Genomic DNA, 25,944 nt, shown 5'->3' with positions numbered 1-25,944 from the left:
AAGACAGAAGAGGATAACATCTTATTCAGAGGCCTGTCACACTGTCTCTTTCCTTTGCTTTTCCGCTTCTTTGATGACAATGAAACACGGGTATGATGCTTCATATCATGAGGCTGAAGGTGCAGCTATAAAATAATATTTGACTCCAGGATTCAAAATCCCCACAGGTTCTTGTCTCCTCTGCCTTTGGTTTTCTACATATGTGTCTGAAATCTAGTCAGATACATAAAGCATGATAAGATGGAACGGCGATGTCCAGCTCGGCCACTGACATGGCAACATGGCAGCTTTCACAAACAGGTGCCAGCTGCTGTTTATGAGAATGCATCAGTTTGGTGAAAGACATAATTACACACTAATCAATATATATTTAGGAGTAAAATATTCTTTTTTTCTACTAAATAACCTCACAAAACTTACTGTAACTTTACTAAAAATTATATTTAAATATCATTATTGTTATTATTGTTAAGGTTCACAATTGAGGAGGGAGAGTACAAACCACCCATGGTCCAGAAGCTCTTGGTCAAACAATGATTTTTAATGAATACACACGTGTGGGAAGACAACTCTGTACGCAGACAGCAATTGAGCTTCAACTTAATCAAAGCATGAACAGATATTTTATAGCATCAGGGTTTGATTTACTGACGCCCCTTCATGCGTCACAGATACATTTTATACATAGATCAGATCAACACCACAATGGCTTTTAACCCAGAAGATCATCTTCTATTTTCATGGCTGGTACTTTCCGTTCTTGTCTTAAAGTGAATTGTTCCTCTTTCTTGCCGAGACACGACTAATCTCTCCTCTAAATAAATCTAACTCATGTGTGTGTGTGTGTTGACCCCACATGCTCTTTGTGTCACCTCTTCACCTACTAACTGTCTGTGTCTCGTCCTCAAATGCTCTTTCTCAATTCACCTGTTGCACTTCTGACCTTTCACCAGGACAGAGGCTCACTGAGACTATGTGTATGTCTTCTACTAAATAAATGTTTTAACCAAGAACCTCTACTAAAACCTTAATATAAAATGACCTGATATATAAGTGTTTTGTAAGCATGTATTGCAATTCCTTCTATGGCTCCAAGTCACTTGCACAATAGATTGTCCGGACATCGCGCCGAACAAAGCTTCCAACCCCCAATTAATTGACCGAGCTCCAACTCTTTAATAAGCACAGATATGCATTGTGTATAAAATAGTCATAACTGCACCTGAAATACAAGGTCAACATAATAACTGTATGCATAACATCTTAAGGCCTTCTTAAAGCTATCTGTTACATTGTTAAAGCCTCGTCTTAGCCTGCTGCTCATAATAACTTTCACTTCTGCAAAACTCTCCAAGCCTGTTTCCTGTCCTGTTACTTTTAGCCTTTCTGAAAGACACACTGTTTAAACCTCTAAATGCAATATAAACTCCAGATTATATTATTAATGCAATGGTAATGATGACAATTATTTAACAATAGCAGTAAAATAATTTCCCTGCTCCACATTATCTATTCATTTTTATTAGTTTTAGAAGAAAAGCTGAAAAAAGTTTAGAAAGCACATTACATTTTTTCATATTACTGATATTTACCTGCATTCCTGAACAGAAAAAAATTAGGAAAAAATGATTTATTTGTGGAAAAAAGAAAAAGATCACTTTCACTGTTATTTTGTCACAAGCTGCCACACAGCCAGTGACAATGGCGGGAGACAAGACAAGCTAAATTGCTAAACATTATTTTATTCACCAAAAAGGAAAAACACAAACAAGTATGAGGAGTCACAAATACCAGTGATGACACAAATGCACGTGTGCTGATGTTGGCAGCAGTGCAAAGGACTAAACACACCAAAACCTGGAGGTGCCAATTGCTGCAGTTCTTCTGTAGAATCACATGATGGCGATGTTGGTCTGTGTACCACGGAGCAGAGCCTCAGCATGTAAGTCAAGGTCACAGGAACAGCATCGGACAATGTTTGTGTTTGTTCAGAAGCGTTTTAAAGCTCAAACCTTCATTAGTCATTTAGGGATTTAAATAACTTGAATATTATAATTGTTAACAGAGTTATTGTGACAGTCACCATCACTCTTAACTAAAGTACTTACCCGATACAAAGATAAAAACCGATCTGTCAACGTCTCATTCACCTTGTGGTGCAGAAAGAGTTCAATTACGTTCTCTGCTGGAGTCCTTCCTCATTTGACAAACATATCCAATGTGATTGGCTGAGCCTTTCAGGGAGCTCTGTTTAGTTTTAGCAGCAGCAAGCCTGCGCTGCCTGGACCTGCGAGGAGGAGAGGAGGACGGCAGCAAAAAGGAAGACCCTGGATATAATAAAGTATTTTTCAAAGAAACCTGTAAGTCACTTAAAGTCAAGTTCACTCATAAAATGTGTCCGTCACAATAACGTTACAGGCTATGCTAGGCCCACATGCCAACCCTCCCGATTTTTCCGGGAGAATCACGAATTTCAGGAGCCACCATTCTACCGAATTTCTCCCGATTTTCCACCCGGACAACAAAATTGAAAAACCATATCCCATATCGGCCAAGCCAATTCCAGTTTCCAACAATGGCTACTACTGCATCTACTTAGTTTTAATATTGCTCTTATTACTCTTTCTGGGTCGTAAAATAAACTTTTAACATATTTTCCAGGGAGAAAGTAGCTGAGTAAACTTCAAATATCTGAGCCGGTGTTGTGCCAAAAACTGATTTCCAATGTTTCCGTGTGTTTTTTATGTGTAATATCGTTATGTATGTTGCTAAATAGACTTTGGTGAACAGGTATTACAAAGGGGTTATATATCAAATTAAAAATTTACCTGTTTGTCAAGTATCTTTGTAACTGTGTTATTGTACTTACATTATAATCAATCAGCTCCCGTTTGTCCACTTAAAATATATTTACAGAACTATTTTTGCATTTGTCCTCTTGGCCAGATTACTCTTGAAAGAGACATTTTAAAAGCCAACAATATTTTTTTTTTAACTGCATAAATAAAGGATACATAAAAGTCACTGCCAAAAAGTGATTGCGGCTTCTACCTTGTTACAGGAATGTTGTTTGTTGCTCAGGATGACTTGATACATTTGGGATACACTTGACATATGTTTCACATATTATAGACCAACAAGTTATTTATAGCAGTTTAAATACAGGCAATCAGTTTTTGGCAGACAATCACTTTTTGGCACAACACCGGGTCCTCAGGTGGACGCAGCCTCTGAATTTGGACATCCCCAGCTTGTTTCCGGCCGGACAATAATAACGGTGACATTTAACTTTTTCATCCAATAAATAAACATTGTAAAATTGAAGTTTTTTGTACGTATACCACTCCCCCCAGCCCTTTTGAAAAGTATGTGCAAGTATGTGCGAGGCTTTGGCCCACATCAGTCTAAAATTGTATGTAACCGTGAATAACGTGTTGCCATGTCCACCAGGAGAGACTGGACAGTATAGATGTAAAACAAATATGCCAGCAGTTTATCTCAGTTAACGAGAGGAGCAGGCATGTGTTTGGCTGCTTCACATAGTGGACATTGAGTTGTTGTGTGGGGAACCAGTCGTCCATGTCTGTTGCTGTAACTGTAGTTCATGTTTAGAATAAAAAATCCCAGCTCACTGACTTGATAGGAGCAATAGTGCCTAAAATGTTGCTAATTTTGCTGAGAGATCTTTTACTTTGTGGTAATCTTAGATGAGTAGTTTTATGGACAAAAACCACCAGCTGCTTTGAAATTTATGTGTTCAATTATTTTAAATATCAAGGCAATGAAAACGTTTTCTTGAAAATTTTCCCACAAAAAATTATAAAATTTTCTAAATAAATTCTGGACATTAAAAAAAAAACAAGACATCATAAGTCAGAGTCATATGTATATATTTTGTATAAATAAGCATTTATTTGTCTTTAGACTGTCACTCATTTTCAGATGTATAAATATAAAGTTTAACATTTTTCACAACAAACAAAAGCACGTACAGACAGAAACATTAAATACATAATTAATACTTTCAGTAGGAACAAATCAGCTCTTATTTACAGAATATTTACAGAAACAGAAAAGTGGTCCTCCGCTGCAGTGAGTGAAATGACAAATGAAAGAAATTAAAAATCCGTTTTGGACAGGAAGGAGGTCTGAACCTACTTCAAAACTGACGGGAGGAAAAAAAGTCACTACAATACTTCTGTACCCGCAGGCCGGATTCTGTTAAGCTTTTACTGCAGAAATTTGTGCTTTTACATCAAGTTTCCTTCTAAAATGTCAAACAGTTACTGTAGTTCCTTTTTCCTCCTGAGGGAATCGAACAGCTGGGGCCTTTCGGACTTCAGATAGACGAAAGTGGAGGAATGTTAATAGGTGGTTTTTGGCCTCCGTCCTTCATCAGCTAGACTATACACAGAAGGCTGGAGTGGGGAAGGTGGGGGATCCATCTGAAAGACTAAGCTGAGGCTTAAAATATTTTTCATAACTTAAAATTAAATAAAAATACAGCAAGAACCGAACTGGTTTCTATTTAAAACGTAACTATAGAATTAAGTGGTCTGATCTCGACTTATTTCAGAAACAAGAAAAGGAATCTGGGGTGGCTGTGGAAGCTCATTCCTGTTTGGAAAATTAACTAATGTAGGTAACTTTGGAATGATAAAAGCAACTTTTCATTTGTATGACATACAAGGTCAAAATTAAGACTTCAGCTCCTGACTATGACTTTTTAAAATCATTTTTTTCAGGCTCCTCCTTTTATTAGCGTCTCCGTGTAGAATCAACAAACCGCATCTGATCATGAAACATTGAGATGTTTAGTTTGGACGCTTAAAAAAAATCTTTCTTTACATATAAGTTTGAAATCAGTAATTCTAGATTTTATCATTCCTTTGTTAAACATATATCTAATAACTGAAAATAAATCTTAGGTATGTGTACTTTTAATTAGACCTCACAGCCACGGGATTTTTTTCTTGGCAACTCAATTGAAAACACTTAAAATGATTTTTACTGCTGATCTTTTTTTCTGGCAGGAATGAGCTTCCATACATTGATCTAAAGAGAATAAATACATAAGAAGCAGCTGATCAACCATAGTGGTGGTTTCACAGTTCAGCTGGTGTAAATAATCATTTTCAGTGTGTGTGTGTGTGTGTTCTTATGGCTGGATGGCTTGACAAGATTTGGGGATTTTTTTAATTTATTGTAATTTCCGAGTTGAATATCTATGTGTGAGGGTCTATAGGACTTGGTAAATCAGGCTGGGGTCCTGACTGGCAGTCGGAGACGAGACCTGAGTGGTCGCCGGGGCAGTGCCTGCTTCACCCACCGGCACAGTTGTCGTCGGTGGGGATCCTGGGCCGTCAGCAGGCGGCAGCAGGCTGCTGTTATCGGTGGAGATCCGCTCCACAATGCTGGACAGGCAGTCCAGACTGGACACCACTGAACTGCGTTCGCTTTTCAGACCGCCTGCACAAAAAACAAGACATCATAGTAAATAAAAAAAAAATCATTAGGCTACTATGAGTTTTTGAAGAAAAAAATTATTTCTATCATTCATATTGGGGGACAAAGGTGACAAAACTGTTGTTATGGAAACACAAAAAACATAATCAAATCATCATCATCATCAAAACAAACCCCAAACCAATAATAATAATAATAATGATAATAATAATAATCTAGCTTTATTTTCAAATTATTTCGAATTAGTTGTTTGCATTAATCACAGATCTAGTTTAATTGTTTTCACGCTTGTTTTGTATTTAGGCTGCTTTACAGAGCTTAATTTAACTCAGAATATTGTCTCACTATTTCAGCTTCTGTATTATATATTAATCATTTACTGTCGAAAAGATCTAAAAAAAAACAGAAAAACGAAGAAACGCTCTCTTTTTACATCAGCTGAAATTAAAAATGAGCTTTTAATTCAGCGTATGGTTTATAATCTTACTTTTATACGTTGCTCCTAACATTAAAATTACCATTAACATTGAACTTTTACGTTTTAAACAATTAAATAAAGAATCAGTTCAAAGAAAGCACAGCATCAACTGTTTTATTGGCCTGCTGCTTTTATTGCGTCTTCTATTTGTCTTTCCCCGCTAACTGCCGTCACTTTACTGCGTGGTTTATTTTAAACACGTATTAAAATCATTTCTTACCGTTTGGAGTCTCGGAGAAATAAGAGCTGCTGTCATAACTTCCTCTTCTGGTTGTCTGACAGGTGGGGCCGTTAAAATCCGTCTGAAGAAGAAAAGAGAAAATTAAATATTGACAGAGACACTAAAGAATCCACCAGAGAAACCCCGCAGAGTGATTAGAAAATAAATCTAAATAAGTGTGTGTGTGTGTGTGTGTGTGTGTGTGTGTGTGTGTGTGTGTGTGTGTGTGTGTGTGTGTGTGTGTGTGTGTGTGTGTGTGTGTGTGTGTGTGTGTGTGTGGTAATGGTTGAGTCACGGTAGCTGTTTGTGTCATACCACGTTAATAAAGTCCCTGAACTCAGATATTATTTTTTTTTCATCCACGTCTCTCCGTTTGTTACATCTGGGGTCTAAAAACGGTTTAAATCTGTTTCCTGTGTGTTTGGTGAGTCGAGACGAAAGAAAATGTTTTAAAGACACTTTGAAACTAAATTTGCTTCGTTCCGATTCTGACACAAAATGGCCAGTAATGAAAAAGTTACACACAGGCAGCTAAATGATTCTATTTTAAATCACTATTTTACATGAAATTTAAACGTCATGAATAAGAGAAAAAACGAATTGCTTGATTTGTCTCGATTCATCATAATAAAAGAATTAAATTAATATTAAACATCAGTTAAAATAAGAGTTGGAGCAGACAGTAAAATATCCCCAATTCCTTTGGCTAAATTCAAAAGATGGTCGGCTCTCACACCTGTCGCTCCTTGAACTCACCATGCCGTCGGAGCAGTTGGAGCGGGGGCTGGATGCGTCCGAGTCCCCGCTGTAGTGCTCCAGCACCGGGTAGAAGCCGTCTTCCTGGCCACCGCGCAGCAGCGCCTGCAGGGACTCGATGTAGCTGATGGCGTTGCGCAGGATCTCCACCTTTGGCAGCCTCTGGTTGGGGTTGGCCGTCGTGCAGCGCTTTAGGGTCTCGAAGGCGTCGTTGACCTTGCTGAGCCGCCGGCGCTCCCGCAGTGTGGCCGCCTTCCGCCGGTCCGCGTTGGTCGTCTTCCTCTTGCAGGCCTTGCAGGCCCAGAGCAGGCAGCGGCCCGCCTGGTGGTGCCCGCTGGGGGCGCGGACGTGCTCGTCGTCCTCCACCTCGGCATGGTGGTGGAGGTGCAGGAGGGAGGACGGGGAGGAGGAAGAGGAGGAAGGGGAGGATGAGGATGAAGAGGAGGAGTCGTCAGGCTTCAACAGCCCCACATGGACCAGCCGCGGGTCCAGGTCCTCGAAGAAGTGCATGTCACTGGTGTTAAAGCAGGGGTCGTCATAGAAATCATCAGCGGTGGGGATGGGGAAAGAGATATCCGACAACTCCATGGTTCAGTCCAGAACACAGCAGGAAGAAGAAAATCCAGTGATGACCAAACTTTTCTCTCTTTTTTAGGGAAGAACTGAAATGTGAAGCAGGATTCGGGGCTTTTGAGGGAATGTACAGTCCTGTCACAAACTGATCTGCCCTCCAGCCGTTGACCTGGATCCCCTTATACCTGGGACAGTGGGGGGCGGGTTCAAGATAATGGAGTCCACCGAGGTCTGTCCAATCAGCTGCTGGCAGGAGGGGTTTACAGCTTCACGGTAATTAGTGTCCGATTACCCCTCACAGGGCAGTAATGTACTGCTGCACACGGCGGGGGGCGTGTGGGAAATGTAAGTTTAATACATACATGTAAAAAATGCGTATCGATATCAGCAAAGTAAATATGCATCTGTTAAATAGCTGTCATTATTCCATGTGGTATACTTTTCTGTGTATTGGTTCATTGTCATGCTTTATTTGTATAATTTGAATGAATATTAATGACCTCTAAGGAATCATGACGTCATTAATTAAATAGTTTTATTCACGGCGTTATAATGCATTTAATTTGCAAGATGGACTGACGACATGTTCGAGTTAATTAATAACAAAACATATAAAAAATGAAAATATATACAGTTCAGTTATAAAACGCCTTTGTAAACCAAAGTAAAAAACGTGTCTATGCACTGGCGTTTACAATTATAATAATAACAAAGAACGGAAATTAGAACAATTTTTGAAAATTAATTATTAAAAAATGAAGATTTAAACTTGGTGGTAGGAGGTTAAAACTGTTGACAAAAAAAAAACACAAATTAAAGGCTAAATATAACTGATGTAGGAAAAAAAATCACAATTAATATTAATAATAATAATAATTATTATTATTATTGTCATAATGTGGTATGGGTTTATTATTTCATTATTATTTCATATTTCATTATTCATTATTTTATCTGTGTATTTATTTGTTTGTTTATTCATTTAATTCGACAAATATGTCGAATGTAGATATGCATGTAGATATAATTGTAACCTCTGACCTCCTCTGTACCGTCCTATCAGAGCAGAGTTATTCCTCCAAGAAAAAGGGAAAATACAGCTTAAAACACACACACAAAAAAAAACAATTAATAGTATTAACAAATATATATTTATATTAAAACACAATAAGTGATGCATCACTCATGCAACTGTATAGAAAGTCTCCATACAGCGATCAGGCTTCGTGTCTTTGCTGCGCCGCTTTTCAAGTGTAAATACTGCATGAAAGTGTGAACCGAGCAATCAACTTAAATGTCACCGAGTTTATTTTTAGATGCAGTGTTTCCCCTGCGACTGTCTGCACCCAGGACTGACCTCCTCCTCTCAGCTGTCACCGCTGCACCCGCTGCATCCACAAACTGCAAAATGCGCATTATCCCTTTTCCCAAAACACGCCGGCAGCTGTGCAGCTGCAGTGCACAACTGCAGCAGCTGGAGGGCGCCGAAGAAGCAGCCATCAGTGTGCAGGATGAATATCGCGCTCTTCTTTACTCGTGAGGTGAAATTTGCAGGCTATGAACTCATCCAGAGGTAACAGTTGTTAGAGGCTGTTTGCTGAGATGATGCTTGAAGTAGGTTTTCCTATAAGTACGCGATAAAATGGGGAAAATGCAAAGAATACTTTTTATTTTTTATCACATTTTTTTTCCAGTTCTGTGACATACACAATGCACCAGTTAAAATGAATCACAAAGACCCCTGAAACTCCACGTTATTTTCTTTTTTAATCCAAGCTTCAATCTCTAGGGTGAAAAAAATAATAATGAAGGAAATGAAATTAAAACCAGAACCTGCAGTTCCTCCAATGTTCATCTGAGGCTTCAAATATGAGTTAATTGACTAATTCCCGTGTTTTTGTATTGTTTGGCCAGGCAGAAACACTGCTTAGAGAACAGGTTAGAGTGACTGAAAATAGAGATGGACATGTACTAACAAGCGAAGAGGCGTTGATCAGTGAGCAGCAGCACAGCTTCATGCCGAGAAAGATCCTTATACACATGAAGTTTGCTTCAAGAACATGAACACTGTGAGGAATCTTGGAGGCATTTTTGACCAGGATGTGTCTTTCAGTGCAAATATTCAACAAATATGTTGGATTGTGTTCCTGCAGAGCACTTCATTCTCAGACTGCTGGTTTATTCGTGGTACCTAGAATATTGAAAGTAGAATGGGAGGCAAAACCTTCAGCACTCAGGCCCCTCTTCTGTAGAACCAGCTCCCAATGTGGATCTAAGAGACAGACACTAGCTCTACTTTTAAGATTAGCCTTCAAAATGTTCATTTTTGATAAAGCATAGAGTTAGTGCTGGAACAGGTGACACTGAGCCCTCCTGGGGGATTGTCACTCTGTGTTTAATTATTAGTTATGATTAATCTCTGGATCTCTTCCACAGCATGTCTTTGTCCTGTCTTCCTTCCCTCATCCCCAGCTGGTTATGGACGATGTTTTCCCCTCCCTGAGCTTCTGCCAGAGGTTTCTTGCTGCTAAAAGGAAGTTTTTCCTTCCCACTGTCGCTAAGTGCTTGTCTGATTGTCGGTAACTGTGCTTGGATAATACAATTGATTTTCATTGAATTGAATTTAACTGAATTGCGGTTGGATCATCCATCATGGATGCAGTGGACATGCAGGGGGTTGGTGTAACAGAGGAAGATGCTAGGGATAGAAGCAAATGATCCATGGTGGCGACTCCCTATAGCCAAAAGATGAAGAAATTAAAATGTCTAATGTTGAAGCAGAAATAAACATGTTTCCAAGCTGCTGCAAAAACAGTTCTGTTTATGAGGTGCATGGCCACATGGAATGACAGGTGGGTGGAAATACAGGTGGGTGTAGCTCGAGCTATTGGCTAAGCTTCACCTCTGCTAATCTGAACTTCTACTTTTGAATCTAATGTGCAGATTTCCACATTCCTGCTCCCAGAGGCTGAACTTCTGGTGTTGTGCTAATCCACTCTCATAGAGACCTTTACATTTTTCACTCTTTTCATAACAAGGCTCCAAAAACATGGTTCTCTCACCGATACATATTGCTCAAGGTTCTGAGGCAGGCCAGTAGACTCATAAACTTTGTTTTTCACTGAAAACTTTCATATGGTATCAAAGATTGGCAGACCTTCTTTACACTTGACACTCCAACTAAGTTGACCCACTTTTGTTGCAGTGTTTGTAACTGAGTCTTTCTCCATGATATGTTCCTGTTATTTAAGCATCCTTGCTGTATTTAAAGCAGTCTGGGGATGTTATTTATGTCACTTCAAAGCAAAATGATCCTCAGCAGAAGTCTTTGCACTTTAACTGAATGAAATGAAACATAAAAACCAAACTAATGGGAAATGCTGTCCTGTGGAGGGACACAGTATTTGAGAGACAGATAACAAGGTGTCCCAAACTGCTGCTGACTGGGCCCGGGCCTCAGGCCTGAAGCAATTTTACACGACTCATAAAGCCGGGGCTGCGGTCGGAGGCCACGCTGTGACGCGCCAACGCCACCACCGCCGAATCCACTGGCCATCTGGAAACGCCATCAGCACCACCATCCCTCTGCCACAGCATTAATCTCGCCAATTTTCCGGAACTCAGGGGGGGGGGGAAATGTACACCCTGACTGGCTTATGGCCAGAGTCAGGGGCAGGTCTCCGGGGGTTTAACCTACCCTCACCCTTTCCTCCACCGCCTCACTCCGTCCGATCACTAACGCCTGCCCCAAATGAAGAGCTTCATTCTAAAATGAGATATCTGCCGTTTGAAAAAAGAAAAGAAACTGTTGGGGGAAAACTCTGTAAAAAACCCAGGAGAAATAAAGACACAATGAGACAAAGTTACTTTCTTTATCAAACGTGTACACGGGTGAGCTGCTAAGAACAACTCACACCATGCACAGTGGCTTGGTAATTTTTATAGGAAAGACAGTGAGAACAGGATAAGAAAATACAAAACAAATAAAATAAACAACTCCATATGTGGCGCTAGTCTCGTCAGCAGAGAGCTGGGAGAAGGCTGTGAGAGATAAAACAATCTAAAACAATATGTCCCAGAAACAAGATGTCTTTGCTGGGAAAGTCTAAAAAGATCATTCTAAACTAATCTAACCATAGGCAAAGGGCAGACAAAAGGCATCTTTGTACATTTAAAAGAAGGTAAAGAAACATAGAATCATTTTTCCTGTAACATTCCCTCCTGTTTTAACTTATTTTAAATGTATACAACAATTGTCTATGAAGGTTATTTATTAAGTATCTTAGGCAATTTTTTTAATTTCCAAAATTTTCAAAATGTCAGCATAGCAGAAATGGCAGTCATTTGGTCTAAAGAATAAAACAAAGAAAATAATAAAAGAAAAACATAGTAAATGAAAATCATAGTAAATGAAATAACAAGTGGAATAAACAAGAAAAAATAATAAAACTAAAACTACAAAAAATAAAAGGATGAAAACTAAAATGAAAACTTTGTATTTAAAAAAAATGATGAAAACCTAATATGTAAAATGAAAACTTCAAAAAATACAAGGATGAAAACCTTATATTTAAAATGAAAACTTACAAAAAATAAAAGTATGAAAACGTTATAAAAATGAAAAACTTTATGTTTAAAAGTCAAGACTTCAAAAAAAAATAAAAGCATGAAAACTTGCATAACCTACTAATGTTTTAATCAGTGCATGATCACTTGACAAGTCATTTTTAATCACCACGTCATTTATTAGCAGCTAGTACAAGTTCTCCTCTAACAGAATTGCAACGGGATGTTGTTCTTCTTGAGGCACGGCAACATAAGCAGTCATTGTAGTTGTTATCATCTTTGAAATCATTACTCTTAGGCATGGCAACACACACAACACTAATATGAGCAGTGCTATCATGATGAGACCTAGAAGGAAAAATGGCTTTGCTACAGCAGCCAGCCATGAACCGCTGAACAGCCAGTCCAGCCAGCTTTGTGCTGTAGCTGCTCCAGGTGTGTGTTCAGTGACATATTTTTGCAGAGCGGTCAAATTCTGCAAAGCTTCATAAATGTCTCCTCCAGTTTCGTATCCATCAGGGATAAAAGTGCAACATGTTTCCCCGATCAGCTTGCAAACTCCTCCTTGTGATGCTGTTAGCAGGTCTAGTGTCAGTCTGTTCTGCAGCACCATCGTTCTGATGGCCTGCTGTTCTCCTGCTAAGGCGGTTCCCAGGGTCTTAGTCAAGTTGATGTGTCGTAGCAGAGCATATCGGTTGATTTCCACATGATCCCGCACCTCGGCAACTCCAATGCCGGGGATCAAGCTCTGTAAGAATTTCACTCCACCTCCCCAGATGCGAAACTCTCCCGGCACTCCAGTGTCCACAGTAATGCCGAAAGAATTGGGTGAGGTGAAGTCCACTTCACGTCTCTGTCGGCGGCTTGGGTGATGTGCAACACGTTGCATGAAGAAAACGTGATCTGATAATTCCACCAGGGCGCACAGACCTCCCCAACCTTCAGGGAGTGACAGATAAGCCTTGTTGCCACATAGGAAGTACCAGTCAGCCAAAACTCTGGTTCCTCTGCTGCTGGGTGCCGTCCGTGCACATCCTGTCTGGTACTGAGTCTTTGTTTGTAGTGGCATTCGGTAGCTGTAGTCGGAGCGACAGTTTAGGCCCATCAGCGTCGCGTTACTGGCACAGGTGGCGTTGATTGAACAGGCCATACACTTCCTCTCGTTCCTTGGTGGGCAGAAAGTGTATATGTGCTTACATAGGTGAGTAGGCAGCTCCCCCACTGCCCGCGAGCCATTGTTCATCACACATACTGGCAGTTGTGATGCGTTCAGTTTGTTCAGTAGAATTACATCAGGCAGCGGGTCTGAGACTTGGGGCCAGGTCAGTAGGTAGGTCTGTCCGGAACAGTTCACATTTGTGAGTGATGATGACCTCCAGGTTGCTTTCGCTGGGATGCTGTAGTTGGCTTTGGACCAAAGAGTACCGTAGCCTGGATGTGTTGCCAGGCCCAACAGGCACCAACTGCGATCTTCAGGTATGCTGTACGGCCACAGGCCAGACGTCTGCGAGGATAGGGGCATATGGGTACATGCATAGCAGTCAGTTTTGTTATTCAAGTGAGCTGTAGTGTTCATAAACTGCCACCAGAAGTTAGTGGCGTAGCCATGGGGAAACTTGGTGTACTTTCCTTTGTCATACAGTGTCTGCCTTTTCTCCATATAGCGTGACTTGTTGTCCCTCATGGAAGCAAAGGTGAGGAGCCCGGCCATGGTCAGGGCCGCTGCAGTTGATAAGAGCCACCACCTCATGACGACGGAACACACCCTCCTGTCGCGAGTAGACCCCCCGGCCAGGAAAGCTGACCCCTCCACCGGGCGAGATCACAACAAGCGGGCAAGCCTGCCGTCAGCTGTGTTTAGATGGCTTCACTGACTCGCCTGCAGTGACTCTGATGGATCCAGGATGGTCGTCCCGCAATTTTGCAAGCGGTCGGTGTAGTGAGGAGGACTTGGTATGGCCCCTCCCACCTGGGTGTGCTCCAGTTTTTCCTTTGGAGCACCTTGATCAGAACCCAGTCACCGGGCTTTAGTCTGCAAGACACTTGATAGACATCATTACATTCTTCGTCATTTACAATCATCTCTTTATTTTCCTACAACTTAGACATACATTTTGCTACTGAAATTGTATCTGCCTTTTTCACTGGGTAGATTTCTGGCCACTTTGAGAATACATCTATAACCACTAGGGTGTATTTTTACCCTTGGCATTCATTTAGCTCAATAAAGTCCATATGGATTGTGTGGTCTCAGGTTTCCCTGAGCATTATATTTTTGACACGTCATGCATGTTCTGACAAATTGTTTTGCTGAGGTTTCAAAATTTACAGTGTAGAATTTACAGTGTAGAAATGAGAGTATTGTGTAGAATTTACAGTGTAGAAATGAGAGTTGACAATACTGGTCAGTCCCCCCGTTGACAAATGCGTACAGCCATGAGTCACTAATGCCGCCACTTTGTGGAGGAATTTTGGCAACACTGGCTTGCCATAACACATCATTAAGTCGTTTGTCAGAACTGCACCGTGTTTTAGCCATTTTGCCTGCTCTGCTGTGCTTGCTGCTTTTTGTTCATTTTTCAACACATCCAGTGGAATCTGATGTGTGTTTACTGCCATCAATGTGATGTTTGCCTGTTGTGCCGCCTATTTTGCTGCTCTGTCAGCAAAATTGTTGCCTGTAGTAATGAAAGAGTCAGTAGGCGTTGTAAGAGGTTGGCATGCTGGTTTGCCAGTTGGTGTAATCATTCCTCTGTTATGCCAAATTTTTTGCAAAATGATGCACAGCAGAGAAAACATACTGGCTGTCTGTATGTATGTTTATTAGTTTGTCTTTGTGTATTTAGCTTTCGCGTATCACAGCTATCAGCTCAGCGCTCTGTGCAGGACATGAAGAAGAAAGTGGTTTTGCTTCTATTATTTTACTATCTGTGGTTACTGCGTAACCTACACGATTTCGGCCTGTGCTGTAAGGTCAAATGCTGTTCTCCTAGCTTCCACACTTGCTGATCATAAGGTGGATCTGGGCCTGGAGTTTGTTTAAATCTCAGAATGTTGTGATACTCGGTCGGTTTCTGGCACTCAGGTGTAATACCAGAAAAGAATGGCATGACGGGTCATATATGCATTTAATAAAGCACCTGCGGCCACTTGCTGTGTGTACTAGTTCTAAAAGGGCAGTTAATTGTTGTACAGTTGTGTGGCCTGAAGCTGACTTTGCAACTAATTTGTCCTCTACTCCTACAATCTCGTGGGAAGTGACCTTCCTCTCCACGGTTCTAGCAGGCGTTGTCTCTATGTTATCTGCTGTTTCTGCGTGGCTGTCTGCAGCCTTAGTGTTTGTGACTTTGCTCGCCTCTCTGTTCCTGATAGCCACCTGTGGATTAGTGTTTTAGTCTATTGTCAACAGTCAGCCTTATTTTGAAGTTACAGAAAGCTTCTTCTTTTTTGTTTGTCTTGGTTTGGGAGAATAGATGCAACTCTACATTTTCACTTAAGGCAGTTTTAAATAATTTCTAGTTTTTCAAACAATTCATGGATCTCACACATTTCAAACTTTCAAGTTAGGGTTGTTTCCCATTTATACATATATATATATGTATATATATATTTAACTTTGCATAGCTCACAGCTCTAAACCTAGGCATTTTTCAATCATATGCCTATCACTATGTGTCACTGTGACTCTCAAGTATTGTCACAAGTTCGTTTAAATTCGTTTCCAAAACCAACAAAATAATCAAACAAAAACAAAAAACATAAACGTGTCAGGACACAAAAGAAAAAAGAAAAATGCTGCCACCCGAACAAGGCAGAAGTCTGCATATGTTGGCTTGTAATAGCATGCAGCTTGTAACATGGTAGACTAATGTGCCTGTGTTAATTCTGCTCCATATTATTGTGTGAAGTTGCACTGGGTTGGGAGTGGTTTTGTGTGTGTCACATTTTTGGTGAGCCAATGGCTGGAATGGGGTTGGACTAATTAGAGGCAGGTGTACTTGATTGCACTGATACACTGGTCTACATATAGCCCACACTACAAACACTGCTGTGTTGTTTTGTCTCTCTGTGCAGGTATGTAATGTGATGAAATCAGATATGTTTGGGATGGACGGGTTTTGCCCTATGAATTTTATATTAAGTGTGTCGTTTTGTCTCTCTGTGCAGTCCAGGGCCTATTATATGCCACAGCCTAAAGGCAGCAGGGTTGCAGAGGCTTGAGTGACCACTGACTATATGCTTGCAGGGTGGTGGGTCTCCAAGGACGACTTCTAACCCCGTTAAAGGCAACATGTGGAGTGCAACTTGGCTGTGTGGCATAGCTGGCTCTGGCCTTGGGACTGTGTGTTTTTATACAATTCTTAAGTGGGACACTGGACTGTTTTATCTTTTATCTCTTGATATAGTTTTTGTCAATAAATTATCTTTTAGAATTTTATTGACTGACATCTTTTTGCCCACGACTGAGACGGTTGGTCAGACCTAGAGTCTTTCTTTGGGTGTGTTACAGCAGCTTCTGCTCTAAAAGAAACAAATAAATAAAAAGAAAAGAAAATGTGGAACATGCTCATCAGCTTAGCAGTGTCTACATATTTAATTCAGCTTCTCAATCCTGTAGTTTTAGCTGTTGTCTACAGGGTTTTGCTTATTGGTTGTTATTATAGGTGTGCTCTATATCTCAGCAATGTGTCATTCTAGGATGATAGGTTTCAAGCTGGTCAAGTGCCTCTATGCACTTCATTAGTTTAGTTATTCTCTGTATTGTCTTCATCTCACATGTCATTACACTGAGTTTCAGCAAACCTTAAGCTTGATGCAGACTACTGCTTAACAATTATTCACCTCACATCATAACCGATTAAGGTGCCTCTTCATATTAATATTATGTCATTGTTAATATTATCCTCTTTGTCTTATATAACAGTAATAGCATATTATAATATTTTATCAGTGTGTACCACTATACTACTACTGAGCCAATTTGATAGTTAGGATCATCTTATTCAGTAAACAGATAATTTTGAATTCATCCAATCTGCGGTCACATTTGTTCTCTCTGTTGCATGGCGGACCAGGCAGTTCTATTATAATATTTATATTTTATTTTGTATCCATCAAGGGCTTCAGATGACCTGCAGAATCATCCTTTTCCCAGGGTGGAGACAGTTACCTTTTCACACACTGTCCTTGGCTGAACAGTGACACAGCCTTAATATACTTTATTTATGTTATTAAAATATTTTCGTGTGAATTATCTGCTTTATATTCATTTTATACATTGTGGGCATGGTCATCATGCCAACTGTGTTTCATTGTTAATATCACTTTACAGGTTGTTATCCTTGCTATTATTAATTTCAAATATTCTAAAGATAATTTCTACTGTAACTTTCCCTTTGTTCATCTTTATTTCGTACTTTTTATATTTATATCTACTCAGTGGGGTCTGTTTTCAACCCTTTTAAACTACTTCAAACTACTTTGATCTCTAGTTTTCACTTAATAAGGGATTATTAAGTTCTTCCTGATATGGGTGTTGCTGCAGATGCGGCTGCAGGAATGAGTGATGGCTTTCTAAAAGGGTTGTGGGAACTGCACAGTGTCTCGTCTTCTGGTTTTACTAAACTGGCAGTTGAGTTCTGTTCTTCTGACTGTTTATATTTTGTTTTCTTAAATCTCTCAGTTTACAGACACTGTTTTTGTCCGGCGTCTGGACTTTTCTTTTCTCACCACTGCTCGTCAGCAGGAGTGAGTTTTAATTTCACTTGCTTGATTACCCATCTTATTTATGTATTTATTTTTGTTTAAGTAATATATACACAATACAGCTGCTATCACCTTCGCTGGTATTAGAGACGAGAGTGGTTGCTCACACGCCCTTCTACTTTCGGACTATTTCCAAAAGCGGTGTGAACTTTACGAGACGGAACTCGACCGTTCTCTCAACTCACCAGCACGTCAGTGAATAGCAGTAAAAGAAAAACACAGTAGGAGCAGCTCAGTCTCTTATTGGACCGTGAAAATTCAGCTTGCTCCATTAATTAAAACAATACACACACACACATTCACATTCACAGCTTCGACGCGCGCGACCGGAACCCTTATAATAAGGGGAGCTCCCAGAGCTACTTACTCCCTAGACCCAGTCTAGACCCAGCTGGGGGAGCTACCCAGAGCTCCAAAGCTACCAGTCGACGAGCTTCCAAAGCTTCCAGTCGACGAGCTATGCTACCAGTCGACGAGCTCCCAGAGCTACCAGTCGACGAGCTACTTCCGCTATTTTAAATTCCCTGAATTCAAAATGCGCTTTTACGCAAGATTGTGTCAGTGTGTCTGTATCTACCTGGTCGGTGTCGCCGGGTCTGGTCCACCTCGATCGGGTCCCACCACCGTGGGTCGCTTTCTAAGACGTTGGCCAAGACCCGAATTTAACGCTCTTGGTCTTTTTCCACACACCTGGTGTGTGGGCTGTCGACAGGCGAACAACGTGGACTGGTCACGGAGATGGGACACGATGGAGGTGATCCGGCTGTCGAAGGACCAAGAAATGTTGGGGGAAAACTCTGTAAAAAACCCAGGAGAAATAAAGACACAATGAGACAAAGTTACTTTCTTTATCAAACGTGTACACGGGTGAGCTGCTAAGAACAACTCACACCATGCACAGTGGCTTGGTAATTTTTATAGGAAAGACAGTGAGAACAGGATAAGAAAATACAAAACAAATAAAATAAACAACTCCATATGTGGCGCTAGTCTCGTCAGCAGAGAGCTGGGAGAAGGCTGTGAGAGATAAAACAATCTAAAACAATATGTCCCAGAAACAAGATGTCTTTGCTGGGAAAGTCTAAAAAGATCATTCTAAACTAATCTAACCATAGGCAAAGGGCAGACAAAAGGCATCTTTGTACATTTAAAAGAAGGTAAAGAAACATAGAATCATTTTTCCTGTAACAGAAACGCAGAGATAGAAACACCTGCTCTGACAAAATGACGGATAGCGGGGGGGAAATAAATCCTCGTGCTGAGACGTTCCGGGATGAACGTGAGGTTGCTGTCGGAGTAAAACGAGAAGGCAGTTGCAGACTGAAGCTTCTCTGTCTCACAGATAAAGTTCAGATCGTAAATATTGTTTCAAAATGGATCCACAAGTCAGCTCCTCATACTGGATAATTTAAATGGCCATCAGGACCCACGAGGCTTCTACCACAGCAGCAGTGCTCATCACGGCATCTCGTGCCTACTGAGGTGTCCCTGGGCAGCAAATGCTCTTGACCCTGACCTCCGGGTAATGTCTGTTTTTTCCATGGCTTAAAGTGAGAAAGTACATTAACTCAAGTACTGCTAAATACTGTATGTTTGACGTTAAACGTGGAATAGACAGTAAGACGCATTATTGCAAAATGTAGAAAAAGCGTGATAGATAAATCCATGGATGTGGATCCTCCTGCTCAGAGGCTCTGACTATGAGTTCAGACCTGTTTCTATATAAAATGAAAAACTTTTGAGCTGCTGTGGAAGAAATGCCCAAACTACAGAAGAGACCAGCAGTTAGTGTAGCAACAATACGTGAAATAAGAGACAGTGATGTGTACCCAGCTGGCAAATTTGAAGTGAAGTATTGAAGCTACGGCTAGGAGCAAAGGAGGCTGCTGGTCGACAGATGGCAGGTCGGAAATACGGAGGGTGATCGACACAACCAGAGCCTGGCTTGTCCACTAATGACTAACTGTGATAAAAAGTGATGTTTGATGAGCAAATCACTTCATACGAGGACAAGTCTTAAAAATCAAGGTATGACACTCCACATGTGACAGGTTTTTCTGCAATACTTTACTGAAGTGATTCATTTAATGCATCATGATAAATAGTAGTTTTTTAAAAGACAACTTAACATTACAGGCTGTCCTGTCACCAAAACACTAAAATGAGACTACACAAGTTTGTGTCACATAAAAGAAGATTCTTATTAAAGCAATTCATCAGAAACATGTCAAGGATGTGTTAAATAATCCTATAAACTACTCATATAGCTGAGCAATGAAAGTATTGTGAAACACTAATATGACGGACAGTAACAGTTAACTTATGTCCCTGACTTATTGAATCAGGTGGAGCGAGTGTAGATCTGCAAAAGACTTAGAAGACGTGTTTGTAGCTCTGATTTCAAGTTAGATTTTTACATGACAGGAAACTAAATAATAGTCAGATTTAATATTTTTCATTCAGGTTTAATATAAATTCCTATAATATAAATTTATTAGAGTACCAATCAATATAATGATGGGAACACCCATGTTTTTAATTAACTAAACATCCTGTCTCATAAATAGAGTTCTAGCTTTTTGTAACAACCGAAGTGATTGAAATGTAGTCAAAAATTCAAATTCGATAAACATTTTATCATATCAACATGATATGAAAGCATACTTTGCTAAGTTGTGTGTGTAGACACACCACTGGTTCATCTATTCATTTAAGTGTCCTTTTGTGGTGTTAAGTAACTTAAGGATTGGACTGAAAATGAGAGAAAAAGCAGCCAATTCCCAAAGGAAAACTTGGAACGACCTTCGGAAAGAGACGGCTCAAGACTTGCCATAACTAAGTATGAGTAGACGATGGGTCCTACAGCCATATTTCTGAATTTTCTGCATCTTTTTCATCTTGTGTCTGTGTCCTCTCACTGGCTCAGAGCTGAGCACCCTCCGTTCATCCTCCTCTGTTGTTTCACTTCGGCAGGATGAGTGACAGGAGGGGCTGGTTGGTCTCCAGGAGGAAATAAAGGCTGATTGTCAGCCTGGGACCGAGGTCAACAGGACTCACACCACCGATATAGCTGCCCCTGACCCTCAGACACATCAGTTATCACCTGAGCTGGACCCCACTGCAACAGACACACTGCAGGAGGCCGCTCAGCTTCCACCAGGTGATGCTGTGCTAAAGGAGGTCTGGCAGAGGATCTTTTATTTCATTTTCAAAGTCTTAAACACGACAAATAAAAAAATGAACAAGTACTGCTTTGTCTTACCAAATTCTACTTTATATTTTTATTAATGACAATAATGGACTTCTAATTCTAACAAAAATAAAAAGGGCCAGACCTGCAGACTGACAGCAGAGGTGTCAGCCTCCACACCTGCTGCCTGCTGTAAACCACCAACACTACAACTACTGCATTGTCCCCCACTGCTGGCAGATTGCTTTACACACACACACACACACACACACACACACACACACAGAGCAGGATTAGGTCGGAGCTACAGATTTACTGCTCTACAGTTGTTGGGTTTGTTGTGTTTGTGGACTGAAGCCTGAGACTTTAGACTGAACGTCCTTTTCTACTCTAAAGCCCAGGTTGACTTCATGTAACGTTTATTTATTGAGCGCTTTTAACAGAAAAACTGTCACAAAATGTTGTTCAACACAAAAGAGTGAAGTAAATAAAAAAGTACATGCCATAATAGCCGAGAAAAAGACGTCACGAGACACAATAAAATAAACAGGTATGTCTGGAGAGTTTTTCTGAGTTATGCGTTTCATATTAGACACGCCCACCAATGGTTTTATTGCTGTTTCGTTGTATTTTAAGCATTGTATTTATTTCCTAAAATGACACTGCATTAATTATACTTCAGAATGTGAGTCATTATGGTCTAGCCTGAAACATGATGTGAAAAACATAAACATACACTCAGTTTGTCCAGACGTTTATGAAGAACATTTAGGAAGAGCACAATTTATTTATTCAGTTGACATATATTGAAATGCAAGTTTGGTTTATTTCATATAGTTACATAGTTTACATTATGTATAAAGTTTCTTTTGTGAAGACAGCAGGGACATGTCCAAAGGGGGTACATGGGGTGGCACCAGCACCTTCGAAATATGATTGACTTTCCTGCAACTGGAGTTCACAGAGAGGGAACTACATTAGACAGAAGAGGGGACTCAAAGGATGAAGGCAGACTCGAGAAAAGAAATTGATTTGTGTAAAAATCAAGTTTTGTGGAAGCTATTTTTATAGTTATAGTTCCTGAATCTCTGTGGCAAAGGTGGAAAATGCAGAGTTAGTATGATGGAGCTTGAATAGCCATAATACGTGGTAACAGATCAGGTTGGGGAAAGTCTGAACTGTACAGATGAGAGATTTTATTTGTACTTTTCTACTTACAACAGCTCACGATGAACCTATCCATGCATCGAGACATTTGTGATGCCTTTTCCTGTCACTGTGTTCTGTCTCTGCCACAGGGAGGAGTCTAAATACTAAATAAGATGGTTTTTACTAGAGATGTTCCTGGTGACTAATTTCTTAGTCAGCTAAATGAGGGAAAAAAGTCTAAAACTAAGAAACAGATATCAAGTTATATTTGAGAACTGTTTAATGTCAAATAGTCATTAAACAAAGGCATTTTTAACCATTAATCACATTCTTCATTAATGAATGGTTGTATAACATTAGGACACAGCAATTTACCATCATTGGGAATCAATTAAATGTAAAACAATTAGATTAAAGGACTAGTACTTCTGCTCCCGACTAGTAAAAATAGCGACGCCTAGTCGCAAACATCGGTAGTAATTTCATACTGCTTCTCTGGTCTTACTGACCACTCAAAGCATTGACATACCAGCGCCGTGCTTTATATTGTGTTATATATGCAATTAAACCGCTGTTTTTGTTTTCACACACTCTGCACAATCTTTGGAGTTAAATATAAAGCCAACAGACACCTTAGTGTGGGGAGCCGGAGCTTTGTTGCTAATGCTGCTAACAAAGCTCTGGTTGGCTCAGCACGTTTTCCAGCCAAAGACTGAAAGTGATATCAATCCTGTGGGTGTGATAAAGAAAGCATACTTCTTTCTTTCACTTAACCTCTGCAGATCAACTTGTTCTGTAGTTTTATCATGTTGACCATGGCAGATTATTAATGCCGGCCTCTCCGGATTCCCGCAGCTTCCTTAGAAATCTGGGATCCAGCTTTGTTCAGAGGATCCCAGTGGACTCGTGGCTGTGTAGGAACGCCGGCCCTCACTTTGAATTCCTGTCTCTCATCACATGACCCAGCTTATAAATACGTCCCAGCTCTGGACTCATGTCAGGCATCATGTTTTCATGCTTTAGACCGAACAGCTGGGCCACTAAACACAACAAAAACAGATCATCTGACTCCTGCAGGGAAACAAAAACTCCCCCAAACTACATTCTGACTTTTGCTGTGTTGGGTGAACATTTGTGTTCAATGTTCACCCAACACAACAAAAGTCATGAAGAGGATTCAGTCTCCTGGAACAAGTCTGACCTTGAAATGCCATCAGTTTTCTTTACGGTTGCATCAAGCAACCCTTTGGGGCTGAATTACTGAAAGATTCTGAACATCTCATTCTGAACAAAGCCCATCTATGACAGCAAGCTCCTGTAATATATTAAAAGAAGAAACCAGAGAAACCAGATGTGATGGCACATCTTTGACCTCATCTAAACACTCTGACACTTAACTTTTCCTATCACAGTCTAAAGACTCTAGAAGGCGAGACATCAGAGTCTGTTTACATCTGAAAAATTAGCAACTGTTTTTTACACTTTAGTTATACATGCACGATGCAACAGGTTGCTCCACTCCAGTGTAGTAGGTGGCAGCAATGCAGGAGACTACAGCAAAGGAAGACAGTAGTGAAACTGAAACTGTTGTGTTAACAGCAAACCACAGCAAAGAATAACAGCAAACCACCAGAAATCCTCTGCTTTCAATAACTTTTTATGAGCTGTTGCTGAGGCTGAGCAAGATTTTGATTCAATAAGCTCAATTTTTGAGCTGGAAACATGCTGATAATCTTACAGGACTCTGTCCCAGGGGGCTGTTTCTGAAGTAAATCTGTAAGTTTCCTGCTGAATGTTGGCAAAATCTCCATCGTTTTTATCAAAGATGTATGAGATATGATCAAAATGTTCTGAGAACATATCCAAGAAAATCAAAAAAAATATTAAATTTCACATTCATTCTCGTGTGCGTCTCTGTACTATTTTCAACATGGCTGCTATTTTCAGATTTCTCAGAAGTTCTGTTATACGTGTTAACAATGTCACAGGATGGCAGATCTGGTGAAGGATCCAGATGGTGACTGAGGATTATGCTAAGTTTTCAAATGACACTGAGCCAGTGCCACTGTTTAGTTTAAATGGTTTGGTCAGGACATTACAGTAGAAGTCTATACTGACAGCCTCACCCCAGGGAACAAAAACATGGTGCAAAACCTGACACTCTGGTCTCTTCCTTGGGGAAAAATGCTTGGATGTAACCAGTGACTCAACTCTAATCATCAACAGTGACAGTCCACAGTGAATTTAGGTCAGTTTGAAAGAATCTGTGAAGTGCACACAGGTGGTGAAAACTGAGTTTCCAGTTTGCGATCCACACGACGCAGTCGCGCTGGAAGCTGTCCGGACATGCCCGAGCAGAAGACCTTGACATGCAGATGGGCTAAATTTTGGATTTTTCCCCAAACTCTTTCCATCATATAGGCATAGCAAATTGTAGTTATAGTTACATTATCAATCAGTAGATTACAGGGAGAAATATTACAAGTCCAATATTGGTTTTAAAAAATAGCAATTCAATTCTAGGTGCAGTTTATGTATCAAGCACAGAGTCATAGACTCGTTTTACAACATATAACAAAAGATTAACGTAAGGAGAAATCTCTCATCAAGGATGCACAGACAGGGAATAGTCCCACATAACAAGAAGACAGAAGTAATAATACAATATAGAGATGGAATGAGAATATTTAGGTACAGTTAATATCAATATTAGTTGTGTTAGCCAGCTGCAGAAATTTTAGTTTCTTGTTTTGGAAATCAGCGAGCAGCGCCGGTGCTGGCCCAGCCTGCAGCGGGTCACAGCTGTCAAACCGATCAGCAGGACTTCTCCTGACACCGAGCCAGCAGCTGTCTGTTAAGAATCCTCAGGACCGTCATCAGCAGCAAACTCCTCAACTCACAACTCCTCTCATTACTGCCCTTAATGGAGGGAAGAGAGAGACAAGGTAAATACAATTACTGATCAGAGAGCAGGGACAGCCGAGCCCACAGTGGTGCCCCGTTTCACTGCTGGTACCTGACACCAGACTCTGCCTCGTTACAGGGACCGTAACCCCGTCTCAGTGCTGGCCCTGATTTCACGAGCCTTTGGTTCGGTTTGTTGTTGTTGTGGATGAATAAACCCCACCATTTAAAAGATGTTGTTGCCCTCTGAAATAGGAGGAAAGTAAATCCAAGGTTGGCACTGAGGTCCAGCGAGACTCCTCGAATGCCTTTTGAGCCAGACGCTGTGATTACCCAGAAAGCCTGTGGAATGCCCCCTTCCTCATTGAAGAGACAAATATAGCGTGGTGTGTTCCAGCAAGGGATGGAGGGTAAATGGATGCTGTGGTGTTATGTAGCAGAAATTAGACAATGATGAATGATGATGCTCAGAGGAGGGACAGGTTAAAACCAGAACTATTTCAAGAGATGGCAGAAACACATTGTTACGTATGTGAGGTGTCTGTGGGAAATTAGACCACCATGATGAAGGAAAATTCAGCTTTCAGGTTTCTGACTCAAATTCAAAATCGCAAAAGAAGATTCACAGACATTTGTATTAAGTGCTGCAAAGTGGAACCAAGTGGAGCCACCAAAAGCCAAAAGCTGCAGTTACTTTTATGTCCATTTGAAGGTGAATGCAGAAGTTTTCAGGCCCCTCTTCTGTGGAACCAGCTTCCAGTTTGGATTCAGGAGACAGACACTATCTCTACTTTTAAGATTAGGCTTAAAACTTTCCTTTTTGCTAAAGCATATAGTTAGGGCTGGACCAGGTGACCCTGAATCCTCCCTAATGCT

General features: G+C 40.5%; 2 protein-coding genes and 1 long non-coding RNA gene across 3 annotated transcripts; all 3 read right to left on the bottom strand.

The window, feature by feature from the left end:
• Positions 1-5,215: 5,215 nt before the first annotated feature.
• myod1 (myogenic differentiation 1) lies at positions 5,216-7,637 on the bottom strand. The gene is made up of 3 exons (XM_085280831.1): positions 6,921-7,637; positions 6,165-6,246; positions 5,216-5,469 (listed from the first exon to the last, which is right to left on the bottom strand). Exons 1-3 carry the CDS (start codon positions 7,506-7,508, stop codon positions 5,240-5,242), a joined length of 900 nt encoding a protein of 299 aa, XP_085136957.1. The 5' UTR covers positions 7,509-7,637; the 3' UTR covers positions 5,216-5,239.
• A 3,668-nt stretch (positions 7,638-11,305) lies between these two features.
• Positions 11,306-19,009, bottom strand: LOC146571580 (uncharacterized). Its single transcript, XM_085280830.1, has 2 exons — positions 18,403-19,009; positions 11,306-14,101 (listed from the first exon to the last, which is right to left on the bottom strand). Exon 2 carries the CDS (start codon positions 13,807-13,809, stop codon positions 12,247-12,249), a length of 1,563 nt encoding a protein of 520 aa, XP_085136956.1. The 5' UTR covers positions 13,810-14,101; positions 18,403-19,009; the 3' UTR covers positions 11,306-12,246.
• A 3,417-nt stretch (positions 19,010-22,426) lies between these two features.
• On the bottom strand, positions 22,427-25,369 carry LOC146571579 (uncharacterized). Its single transcript, XR_014893249.1, has 2 exons — positions 25,181-25,369; positions 22,427-25,083 (listed from the first exon to the last, which is right to left on the bottom strand). It is a non-coding gene; the product is annotated as an uncharacterized LOC146571579 (long non-coding RNA).
• Between the last annotated feature and the right edge of the window lie 575 nt (positions 25,370-25,944).

The sequence above is a fragment of the Mchenga conophoros genome, linkage group LG7 (assembly GCF_057382185.1).
Source record: "Mchenga conophoros isolate Kocher_MC1m ecotype Shallow Benthic linkage group LG7, M_conophoros_male_GT1.1, whole genome shotgun sequence".
NCBI lineage: Eukaryota > Metazoa > Chordata > Actinopteri > Cichliformes > Cichlidae > Mchenga > Mchenga conophoros.
Note: the sequence above shows the minus strand (reverse complement) of the source record. Positions and strands in the feature narration are given on the sequence as shown.

What these genes read in the sequence shown, in the direction of transcription:
- myod1 (XM_085280831.1), bottom strand. Translation starts at nt 7,508, where the DNA reads ATGGAGTTGTCGGATATCTCTTTCCCCATCCCCACCGCTGATGATTTC. An exon ending in CCAACTGCTCCGACGGCATG is followed by an intron (nt 6,247 to 6,920) that starts GTGAGTTCAAGG and finishes TTTCTTCTTCAG; the next exon opens with ACGGATTTTAACGGCCCCAC. An exon ending in TTTCTCCGAGACTCCAAACG is followed by an intron (nt 5,470 to 6,164) that starts GTAAGAAATGAT and finishes TTTTTTGTGCAG; the next exon opens with GCGGTCTGAAAAGCGAACGC.
- LOC146571580 (XM_085280830.1), bottom strand. Translation starts at nt 13,809, where the DNA reads ATGAGGTGGTGGCTCTTATCAACTGCAGCGGCCCTGACCATGGCCGGG.